This window comes from Felis catus, chromosome B4 (genome assembly GCF_018350175.1).
Source record: "Felis catus isolate Fca126 chromosome B4, F.catus_Fca126_mat1.0, whole genome shotgun sequence".
Taxonomy (NCBI): domain Eukaryota; kingdom Metazoa; phylum Chordata; class Mammalia; order Carnivora; family Felidae; genus Felis; species Felis catus.
The window spans coordinates 126,243,965-126,256,390 of record NC_058374.1 but is presented as its reverse complement, the minus strand read 5'-3'; the positions used below and the strand labels follow the sequence as shown (position 1 = coordinate 126,256,390).

Here is a 12,426-nt window from a genome sequence, read left to right as displayed (position 1 = left end):
TCTTATCTCAGTGACACATCAGGAGATGATTTCCTTAAGGTATTCTTAAGAATAGCCATGTAAATTTTCTATTTCTTTTCCATACCCATATTTACTTCATTATGAATATATTGGCACCTCGTGGAAACACATCTGATAGCTTCCGATCGGGGGCACTTAATTGCTACAGCATTGAAAGGATCTCAACAAAACACTAGCCACCAAAATACCTACTATTTATTATGCTCTGATTTTAAGATCAGACCCTTACATGAATTCTTACATAGCTATAATTATTATCTCCATTTTATAGCAAAAGAAATTGAGGCTCAGAAGGGTTAAGTACCTTGCTCAAGGTCACAGGCTGGTAAGTGGTGGATTTGGGACTCAAACACAAGACTGACTTTACAGCTCTTCTTGCAATGCAGTCTGGAAAATGCTTTGTAGGGAGTCCCCTACACGCAGACTGGGGCTCTCTGTACTCTCTTGACAATGCTACAAGTCTATGGTATCTTTACATCCATCCATCCATCCACCCACCCCAACCTTCCATACACTCGTCCACCCAGTAAATATTTACTGGGACCTTAAGAGTATGGCTTACATGGATAGTGTAGTAAACAAGCCAGACAAGGTCCCTGCCCTCAAGTGCTTACACTGTGATGGTAGGAGACAATGCACCAGCAAATAAGGAAGGTAATTTAAGAATGGGATACCAGCATTACTTATAATCTCAACCCTTAAAGATCATGAAGACTGGAAACAAACTACAATGCCAAGGTCTACCAGATACACCCACCATGCATCCATTTACTCATGACTTTTCTCAGCTGTGGGAGAAAGCCATGCCCCTCAAAGGGAAAATATCCCCCTTCATTCTTTTGTGGTTGGGTAGAATGAACCGCATCTTGATTAGCCATTTTAAAAACAGCCACCAAATATCCCTGCCAAGGGAGTGGGAAGAATATTAGACTACTGATGTCAGGTGACACAAGTTGCAGCCATGACTTTGGCCGTAACCAACTGTGTGACCTTGAGCAGGTCTTTTAACTCTCTGGTTGACATACACGATAACAGCAAGCATTTGTAGGACCTTTTATAGTTTACAAAGGGCTTTTGCTAGGCATTGTCTCATCTCCTCCTCCTCCTAGTAATCCTATGAATTAGACAGGCAGGGATGATATTTTTATCTTTATCTCTAGAACAAACAATATAGGCTTTGATGGCAAAGCCTGCACTCTGAGTCTGGCACTTTCCCCACAGGAGTGCTCAGCCCTCACCATATATTCTGCATCCTAACTCCTGGTGTGCATTCCTCCCACCACCACCACCACCACCCCCAGGCTGTGTCTTACTTCTCACCCCATTCTTGAGACCTATGGCAGTGGGTGGTACCATTAGATACCTGATGTGTTGGGATTCATGAATGGAATTAAGTATAATGAGATGATGAGAGTGAGTTGTGAGATGGATAAAGTGCGTATGAACGTAAGAGAGGACTGTCACTAGTTCTGTGCTTAGTATTTGTGGTGGAGAGGGACAGCTGGCCACGAGAGCTCAGAGCTCCTCTTCTGTGGTAGTAAACTGCTACCTAGTGAGGGAGAAGATACCCTTGCATCAAGGTGGGGCCATGCGACCAGCTCTTGCCAATGGAATATGGGCAAAGTGATATGTTTTATTTCTGGGCTGGCAAGGTTAAGAAGGGGGTAGTCTTCCCGGTATTCCTCTTCCCCATCCGTCAGTTAAATAAAGAGGACACCAAGGCTCTAGGGCAGGGTATGGCCACAAGGTGGAAGGAGCCTGGGTCCCTGAACAACCTCCAGCAACCAGCCTTCCCCCTGTGGGCACTCACAATGGGTTGTGACATCAACGAGAAATAAACTTCTAATGTATTAAGACTTGGGGTTATTTGTTACAGAAGCCAGCGTTGTCTTCACTGAGCATGAACCTTCATTTCGCCTCATGTCAGTGATCTCTGGGATTATAAGACATAGCCAAACCACAACATGAGGGAAAGCAGTGATATTTCTTTCTTTAGAAAAAAAAAAAATCTACTTAAATGGTTGCTGAAGGAATTGGGAGATTTGAACAATCTCGGGAATAAAAGCCACGAGCAGGAAGGATGGCACTTCTCCACCAGCACACTGCTATCTCTTCTGGAGCTCTGTGTGGGGGCCGAGTGCCGGCACGCAGGAGACCGGACCACCACGGCCCAGGTGACTGAGGGAACAGCCCGTGAGTCAACTCAAGTAAGCGGGGTGCTCGATAAACGTTCGCTGCTGTGAGACACAGAGGCGAAAAGGCAGAGGAAGATGGGGGAGAGAGCATTTTGTGCTTACGTCATTTCTTACCCTTCCGTCTCCCACGGCGCACACCCCCGAAACACACACTGGGGAACCTCTGGGATCTTTTCCACCCATAGCTACTGGTTTTTTATAGCCCCTCTGTAGCCTGCACTGTCCTCTCTCAAAGTCAATGTCACAACCTATGCCAGGATGTGGTTTTTTTTGTTTTGTTTTTGTTTTTTTGGTTTTTTTTGGCCTGAAAGCATTTTCTGTAAACAGAAAGGCCTCAGGTTTATGGGGTGAAGCGTGTGGCTTCTTGCCAGCCCTCAGGAAGGCTCTTTTGGATGGCATTTTAGGCAAGAAGATTTTACTGTCTCTCTGGTGACGTAACTGGTACTTCATCCCTTCTTGTTTCCCCTCTCCGTTCTTTAACTGTAATATTTTAATATAAAAATCAAACGGGGCCCCAGGAAAAGACCAAATCCAAAATACAGGAAAGCCTTCCCTCAGTTTCTCTAAATCTCCAACACGAGGCGTATGCTATCCCTGCAAACTGTCTTCCTCGTTGGCCAGCGGGACAGGATGCAGTTCGCTGGCTCGGTCAAGGACAACTGCCCGTTCTCGCAGCAGGTCTGCAAAATGGGCTAACAACAGAGCCTGCTTCCTAGGATCACTGTAAAGATTACGGGTGCTCACGCACATCAGGGGTTTTCCCAAGGTCTGGCACCTAGTAGGAGCTACGGCTCCTATAATATTTTAATGCAGAGCATCCACAGCTCAACGGTTGTTGACCTACCTCATCAAAGTTGGCTCTTATTACAGTGTCCAGTATTCTCTGACAGTGCGTTCTGTACATCATAATAAAGGTAGAAACCTGTGGGGAGTGGGGGAGGGAGGGAGAGGATCAACAACAAAAGCATAATTAATACACATTACTGTGCCTTTGGAATTTCAGTTTTCAAGTCACTTATTCCCTGCTGAGGAGATGAAATTCACTTCACACCCACTCATCCTGGAAGACCCAGGTAAGTCTCGCTGTCACCAGTGGTGCTCTCTGACCCTGGGCTCCCTCCTCTGTGCTCCCATGGCACCTGCACGTCATTTCTCCATTGGAGCACCTGCCCTTTGGTATGGTGGGAAGCACGGGTTTCTCTCTCCCCCATTCTTCACCTCTGAGACTATGGGCTCTGGGAAAATTAGAAATGGCATGTTGTTCAGCCTCCTGTATCCAGCACTTTGCACAGCGCCTGGCACGTAGTAGAGTTCAGCGGGGCATATTAATGAAATTCTCCTCATCAGCTAAGACACGGAAAAGTTAAAACCCAGTGTGTACTTGTAAGAAGAGGTGTTTGCCAAAAATCACAAAAAGACATTCAGAAATTTCCTGGAGTCCGTCCAGCAAAAGAACTTCATCTCCAGCTCCATTTATCCAAGAATTTTAAAGCTATAGTATAGCAAGTTTGTTGATGGGGGCGGGGGGGGGGGGAGAAAGCAACTTTGAGAAAAAAAAGTATTTACTGGTTCTTAGATTTAAAGCATTATTTACAGATAATCTTTTTGCTTCAGAACACAGACATGCATTCATTTTTGTATAAACTTAGTTTGCTTAGGACATAAGCATCCGTCTCCCCACTTGGCTGTGAGATTGCTGGGAGCAGGACACCTTTCTCTGTTCCCGCTGCCTCCCAGCTCCCAGCTCCCAGCTCCCAGGGTGATATGCAGACAGTGGGAGCTCAACACCTCCTGCTGCACTGGGCTGCATCTAGATAGGTGCCTTAGAGATGTAGGTCAGAATTTCCTGCAAATACCCTTTGACCCAAACTATCTGATTCCCTGTACCTATAAAGACTTCTTTGTCTATCGCACTAAGGTTTCACCACATCCTCTGTAGCACATGGGAAAATAAACTTTATCCTATAAAATAACAATCAGGGTGCCTGGGTGGCTCAATGGGTTAAGCATCTGACTTTGGCTCAGGCCATGAGCTCACGGTTTGGGAGTTTGAGCCCCACATCGGGCTTACTGGTGTCAGCGTGGAGCCGGCTTGTCGTTAACTAAAGTCCACATTTTATTCGGATTTCTATCTTTACATTTTTAAACTCACCATTTTGCACTGAGAGAGAAAAAGAGAGGGAGAGGGGTCGTGTGCGTTGTGCGAGAGGAGAGAGAAAGGGGGGCCACCCACTCCCAGCAACACCTCAGACGTGGTCACCTTCTCCTCAGGCAGACTGGCTGGCAGATTTAGATCTTTGACATTTGGAAACTCTGGCAGCAACGTTCCAAGTTTGGACCGGGGTGAATATGCCACCGTCTGTTTGCTCACTTCTTTCTTGCCCGTCTCGCTCACCCAAGCGGCTCCTTTCTTGGAATACATCACATCATAATACTGGGAGCTTTCCTTCACCGCGATGCCATAGTAATGGTACCTGGGCCAGAGACAGAGAGACAGACAGAGAGAGAGAGAATGAGAGAGAGAGAGAGAGAGACCCACATGTACTGTTACCAGGTGGAGTTTCCTGGGCAGGGGTACCCAAGACCAGAATGGCTGGGCCTATCCTCCCTGGGCTAGAAGAGTTAATTCTCCTGTGAGACTTGACATCCCAGAAATCTAGAATTAAACCAAAGTTCCATGTTGCAGCCATCAATCAGGCAGGTAAAAATAACCAAAATTGCCTCCTACAGAGAATGTTAAGTCAAATACTTTGCAAAGCAGAAAGGGGGGTGAAAAAAATTTCCATTTGTATTTAATCTCTTATATCTAGCCCCAAATGTGATCCCAGAAGTTCAGAACCTGAGTGTCCTTTTCTGTGGAGACCCAGGAAAACGGGAGTGTTTGCGACTGCTAACTGGACCACCAACAAAAATTCATTTGGCCCATGTTTTCTTAATCAATAAATGGTAGCCTCAAAGAACCGTCTCTTTAAAAAGATAGACTCAGTATCTTAGTTGGCACTGAATGTAAAAGACTGAAACTTTTTATTAACTCAAATGGGCTTAATAACAGCAACAGTTTCAATAGAGACTAATGAGGGATGGAAGGCACATTTTGTTTGGATGTTAGCTACAAGCTACTGAGCACTTGCTACATACTAGGCACTTTGCAAACTACTTTACCTACTTTAATTTGTAACATAATGCTCTGCAATAGGGATTACTACAGTCTTTCTACAGCTGAGAAAATGGAGAGCAAGAAAGCCTGAGAGTAATTTGCTCTCCGTCATCCAGCTGTTGGGAGGAGGTTCTTCAAGACGGGTCTGTCTGGGGCGCCTGGGTGGCTCAGCTGGTTGAACATCCAACTTCAGCTCAGGCCACGATCTCACGGTTTGTGAGTTCGAGCCCCACGTTGGGCTCTGTGCGGACAGCTCAGAGCCTGGAGCCTGCTTTGGATTCTGTCTCCTTCTCTCTCTGCCCCTCCCCACTTGTGCTCTCTGTCTCTCAAAAATAAATAAATGTAAATAAAAATTAAAAAAAAAAAAAAAACACGGGTCTGACCACAAAGCCACTCCGCTGCCCTAACAGAAAACACTGCAGGACTGCTGTCCTGTCACTGCTGCTGTCACTTATGGAGCATAATAAAAATACAGATTCCTAGGCCCTCCCTTCCTACACCTGCTGATTCAGAAGGTGGGAGTGGGGCCCAAGAATCAGCACTGACACAAGCACCACAAGCTAATGCAGATGCACATCAGTTTAAGATTGATAAGCCCGTTAGGCCGAGCGTCTGCATACATTGTGTCTCTATGATCCCCAGTCAGTGTCATTATCTACTCTTGTAAATCAATGCTCCTCATAGCAACTAACATGGTGCAAAGTGCTTTACACATATTACCTTATTCAATCCCAACAAAGCCCCTGTAAAGCTGTAATTAAGTATTATCCCCATTTTGCAGATTAGGAAACTAAGGACCAGGGAATTTAAGTCACACGCCCACGATCACGCAGTGAGTGGACACAGGATTTGAACCTCTAAAGTGAGCTAACCACTAAGCCAGTGATTCTCAAACTTTACTACTAATAAGAATCACCGACAAAACATTAAAAGACAGACTCCTGGGCTCCACCCCCGAAGATTCTGATTTAGTATGTCTAGATTTCTAGACATAGATTTCTAGTCTAGATTTCTGCACCGCAACACTAATGTAAGTAACTCATGGTCCTCGCTTTCAGAAACTCTGTACAACACATCAATTACTCGTTTCTGCTTGTGGAGATGCGGTTGCTGGTGCATTCTGAGTTATGGAAGAGGCTTCCCGGGGAGGAGAGATGAGCACACATAACCTCCCCTTCTCCCCACCCCCCTCACTCCTAATACCATTCTGTGATATTTCTGCTTAGTGGGCATCTCGCCTCCATCTGAATGCCTCCTGGGACGAAGAACTCAGGCCCTCCGAAGGCAGCCCTGTTCATTTTGGGTCGGGACCGTGATCAGAAAGTTCTTCTTTGTGTTGAGCTGCTCTCTGTCTTCTGCACCTTCTACTTCCCAACTGTCATAACTGCCTCCCAGAGAGCCACCGTCTGGGCGGGGGAGGGGAAGGTTCCGGGCTCTCCAGGGGGCCGGGCAGTTAGGACACGCCTCCCTAACCTTAACAAAGTTCCCCCTTTACAATCTCTTAAGATCAAGGTAGTGACAACACATTCAGATCATACCACTTCTTGATTTTCCCCAGCGTGTGTTGCTGAAATCAGCAACTGCAGCGAAGCTATTGCTCTGATCACTTCTCGGTTTTTCTATTTCAGTTCTATAGACATGTCAACACACTCCACGGTCACCCTGATTGATTCCGTCAAGATAAAAGTGCGGGGGTTTTCTCCAGAAGGCCAAGTTGGACACTAAACCTTCTTGTTACCTTTGCACTGGTTCCTTACTGAGCTATCAATTTGACACCACCAAATTGTTAAGGAAGATACCGCCCAATTCGTTAACTTCTGGGTTAAAGAAGACAAAAACAAAAACAACAAAAAATAAATAAAAACAGGCTCTCACATGTAGACAGAGGGAAACTTTCTCCAAGTTTCTGTAGGATAGGAAGCCCTTCTATCTTTATTATCTTTCTTCACTGTCTCTACTATGTATCTATTTCTACAGTCTATTTCTACTCTCCTTAGAGATGGGCAACAACGTATCTCTTCAAAGACTTGCTCCATTCTTCCAACCACCCACTTAATCTCTGGACTGAACTGCCCCTTGCGTACCACCCACATGCTTACCAGCAAATAGGTAAGGGGGCATCTGGTTTTGTACTCTATACTCTTCACAAGACTGACACCTCATTTTTAAGTTTTAAATTTAAGAAACTGGGATTTTTCTTTATGGACAAGATTTATTCTTCAGAGCAGTCAGTCGCCTTGGAAAATTATTAGAAATTTATTCCAAAATGTCCCCTGCTCAAAATTTTCTGTAAATCTCTTTGAAAATTGCCCCCAGAGCTTCTGAGCCACACACACACACACACACACACACACACACACACACACACACACAGTCCTATTTTCAGAGCTTTACCAAAAAGGGTTTCTCCCAGTATGATCACCCACTTTCTTTACCTAACTTGATTCCAAAGTTAAATCCACCCTCGGAGGATAAGAATGCTGCCCAGGGTGGGCACCGGGTTGGCTCTACCAGTCGAGCATCCGACTTGATTTCAGCTCAGGTCACGATCTCACAGTTCATAATGGAGCCCTATGTCAGGCTCTGTGCTGACAACTCAAGCCAGCTTGATTCTCTCTCTCCCTCTCTGTCCGTCCCTCCCCCCATTCAAAATAAATAAATAAACAAACAAACAAAAAGAATGCTGCCCAGAGATGGCAGCAGCAGGGGGGAGTGAGGTGATAGTATGGAACACACTGCTTTTGAAGTACCCTCAGTTTCAAGTGTTACTAGTTCTATATGGTTGTTTGTTTAAGTGTCGGTGTTTTTTTAAGTCAGTATGTGCCGATCTGCTACTCAACATGGTCAAAATGTTTAGAAATGCTGCATGATAAGGCACCCTCTAGTGGAGTCACCAAGTAATCAACATAATAAAGGTTCTGAAAAGTCCTGCACGAAGGAACCTGTTGAACTCAGTGTTTCCCAAACTTACGTGGCCAACAGACCTTTTCCATGGAACACCTGTTAACGTCCAGCAACTTTTGAAATATCCCTTGAGGCAAGTCTTATAAGTCCTGTGCAGTGAAGGCAGAGATTCCCTTCCCACCAACTCACACCTAAGAGAAGGGGTCCACGCATCCTTCTCACTTTTCAGGACTCCTCCAGGAAGGACTTCCCAGGCTACCCTCTCTAAACTAGGCTACCCTCCTGTTACTCTACAACAAGCCTCTTTGACACAATCTGATTATCTCTTTTTGATCTGCCTTCCCCACCAGAGCATATGCTCCGTGAGGGCAGGTGACCTACACCTCATGCCGCACATCCGACACACAGAATGTGAAGCAAGGACGGGTTGGTCGGTTCCCAGAACTGATGGCTGGGAGGCACTGCGCCCTGTGTACCAGGGCATGGCTGGACCTCTCTGTCCCATCTCCCCTGTGGGGACTGGTACAGGTTGCTTCTCTGCCGAATGGATACTATCAGAGCAGAGAATTCGTTCAGTGAAACAATCCAAGTAACCTGGAAATTGTCCAAGAAGCCACAAAGTGCTCTTTTAAGTGATGCCCTGGACCATTTGACAAACACATCTAAAGGCAGGGTGGCACTAAGTTGGATTCCTTAAAACAGCTGGGCCAGATGGCTCTGTGTTCCGGGCAGCCTCTCTCTTGGGCGTCCTGGGAGAGGGGGGCCTGTTGTCTAAAGCTCTTCGTGCCAGGCACAGACTTCCCGCCGGGCCTGTGAACTGAGCTCAGGATCAAAGGCCTGGGGCCCGAGCCTGACTCAGAGACGTGCGTTCTGCAGGCGCAATGGCTCTTGGTGCTTACTTGGACTGTCCTCGGGTCCCGAGTCTTCTGGTGGTCAACTGAGGAAACTGCTGCCTTATGATCTGTAAGTCAACACAAGAACCGGTTACCCGTGGGGAAAGCGGGGAGCACAGCAACTGATTTTACAAACAGCAATCCAAAGGGGGAACGCACGTGTCCTTGATTGCAATAACCTATCAAGAGGCCATCGGGACCCTGGAGAGGATACGGGCGTTGGGGAGCTGGGAGGGGAGCACTGGAGTAACTGTGAGGCCCTGTACGCTGAAAGGGTCTCACTTGGCTGCTCTGTGCTTCCCCCCCACCCCCACTCACAATGTAGGGGGAGTACTGGCTGATCCAGCACGTGTCACCGCCCTGCTTAGAGCCTTCCAATGGACTCCATCGCGCCTGGGACAAAGACCCACCCTCAGTCTCTTTAACGAGTCCCTGCTCTTACCTCCTGGCCTTCCTCTCCTATGACTCACCCTTACTCACCAGACTCCAGCCACGCTGGCTTTTTTTTTTTCTTTTTCTTTTTTACTATTCCTGAAACACATTAGACTCACTGCCCACTGGGGCCTTTGTAGGGCAGCTCCCTCTGCCAGGAGTGCAACTTCATCACATCCTCACGGGACGGGCTCCTTTTCTTACAACATCCAGGCCTCTGCCCAGAGGCCTCCTCTAACGAGCCAGCAGGAGTAGCACAAGCAATCCTTTATCATCCTGTTCGCCTGCTTTGCATGGTCTTCTCACTCTGCACTCTCTGAAATTACCTTGTTCACGTACTCTCTGCGTGCCTATTTTATGTCTCCCCCTACCTCAGCGTAAGCTCCTTGGGAACAGGCACCTGGCCCAGGGCTTGGCCCAGGTGAGGAGCTCAAACCATGCTGCTGAGTGGAGGAATGAAGCCCGACCTCTGCCCCAAGGGTATATCCTTGACTCTTCTGCAGTGTTGCCCAGGATATTCACATGGATTTGCAAGGAACCTGGGAGGAGAGGCCGTCTGCCAAATAAAGACACAACCAACAGGCCTCATCCTTGGTGTTTGCAGAGATGATGTTTGTGGATAGGCAGGATAATGCAGGGGTTCCGTGTGAGGGCTTTGGAACTCAGCTCCCTGGATTAGACAGATCCAAACTTAGCCATCTGTTAGCTGGGGACCCTTATTTAGGCATTCAAATGGCTCAGTTTCTTCATTTGTAAAATAGGTATGATAAGCCCTACCTTAGAGAATTCTTGTAAAATCTATAAGTAAACACATGTGGATAATTTGCAACAATGCCTTGCACTTAGTAAGGGCTCAATAAACGTGACCCATTATTACCACTGACTGTCCTGATCATTCATTCCTTTTTACTTCCACGGACTACTTCTGAAGTTCCAGCAAATTCTTCCAGCTTCCCTCCCCTTTTAGAACAGCACCACGCGGGTAGGCACGGTCAGGGAGACCCCACGCGCAAGCTGCCCTTGGTGAGTTGAGACACGCCTGCCGACTTCCCTGGCGAGGCGTGAACATACAGTGCCTTCTCAGAGACAGGGATGAGTCTCTCCTGACCCAGCACACCCTCTCCCATCCACACTGGTATTCTCAGTGACTGACCTCTCAGTCATTCAACTGACATTTACTGTGACCCTGTTAATTATTCGAACATGGAGGTGCTGTTTAACCTCTCTGATGTCTGGGGACTCAGGGGTTTATATATTCATCCCCAGGGGCACCCGGGTAGCTCAGTAGGTTATACGTCTGACTTCGGCTCAGGTCATGATCTCACAGTTTGTGAATTCAAGCCCTGTGTTGGGCTCTGTGCTGACAGTTGGAGCCTGGAGCCTGGAGCCTGCTTTGGATCCTGTGTCTCCTTTTCTCTCTCTGGCCCTCCCTCTCTCTCTCAAAAAATGAATAGACAGTTTTTAAAAATTACATACTCATCCCCAGATCAGAGGGATAGGTGCTGGTGGCCTCAACTAAATTGGCATCAGTGGCATGGAAGGAAGTGGACAGAGAATCTGGAATGGGTGAAGTAAGGATCGACCATTTCTGTACACTGGGAAGCTACCTCCGGTATGAATAATGGGGCAGCATTTCCTCATCTGAAAATTGGTGTAAAAGATGCATTCCTTAAAAGGATGGTTAGAGGGGCGCCTGGGTGGCGCAGTCGGTTAAGCGTCCGACTTCAGCCAGGTCACGATCTTGCGGTCCGTGAGTTCGAGCCCCGCGTCAGGCTCTGGGCTGATGGCTCGGAGCCTGGAGCCTGTTTCCGATTCTGTGTCTCCCTCTCTCTCTGACCCTCCCCCGTTCATGCTCTGTCTCTCTCTGTCCCCCAAAAAATAAATAAACATTGAAAAAAAATTAAAAAAAAAAAGGATGGTTAGAAAATCTAATAAGATAACATGACGATACTACTTTGGGAAATAAAAAAGGCCTTCTAAAATGTTCGCTCACAGCGATGATACTGTTTCAGAATTCTCTGAAATTTTTCTGTATTGACAGAGACAGCCCTGGCTTCTCTCACCCTCACTCCCATAAGCTGAGGATATGGGTCCTCACTTGGACTACGTCCCTCTCAAAATGCTGTGACCTGAGGGAAATGCAGTATTCGGGGTGGGGTCTCAGCAACAGCACTCTGCCCCAAGGTGTGCACCACGGTTTTAGTGGCCTCACCACCTCCGGCCAAGTACACCCTCCAGACTTTCATCACAGAACTGATTTCAGAGCCAAGATATGAAGTAGCTGTTCACAACGGTACAAACGTGAACGGCTACAGATATGCCGATACAGGTCGAGGGAAAATAACACAAAGCGTGAAGACAAAGTCCGGGTTAAAAGTGGGTTATGATTTGGGTTCAGAGTTTGCTACCTGACCAATACAGTAAAGTCACGGGAGTCCCAGTACCCACCAGATAAACACACACTAGCTGCCTAGGAAGAGCAGAGATCTTTTTTGCATGTTGGTCTAGGACATTTCCCCCATACTGCAGGCACGACAGTGAGGTACCATGTTTAATGCTCTGATATTAGCAGGCATTTGGAAAATGATACTACCGAGTGCAGTCAAAGGTGTGGCAAAACTGAAACTCTCAAAGATTGCTCATGACATTATTTATTATCGTACTACCACTCCCCAAACATTATTACGATACATCTCACGAACCACAAAATATTCATACTTTTTGATCTATGAATTCCAAGGAAATAATCTGAAACATGAAGAAGCTACGTGCAGGGTTACTAATAAGAGAGAAAAATTGGAAGCAGCATGAAGGGTCCAATGAC

At 46.8% G+C, this 12,426-nt stretch overlaps 1 protein-coding gene across 4 annotated transcripts in view; it reads right to left on the bottom strand.

Annotated features, from left to right (window-relative positions):
* Positions 1-12,426, bottom strand: part of RFX4 (regulatory factor X4) — a 164,620-nt gene that overhangs the window by 74,612 nt on the left and 77,582 nt on the right. For 3 of the 4 annotated variants that reach the window (XM_019835449.3, XM_045062265.1, XM_045062266.1), the window contains exons 5-7: positions 9,177-9,238; positions 4,477-4,690; positions 3,061-3,138 (exon numbers count right to left, since the gene is read on the bottom strand). In XM_019835449.3, the coding sequence (XP_019691008.1) occupies positions 3,061-3,138; positions 4,477-4,690; positions 9,177-9,238 (354 nt within the window). Of the gene's footprint in view, positions 1-3,060; positions 3,139-4,476; positions 4,691-6,576; positions 6,765-9,176; positions 9,239-12,426 lie in introns of those variants that run through there. The other variant, XM_006933991.5, reaches the window with a different exon arrangement.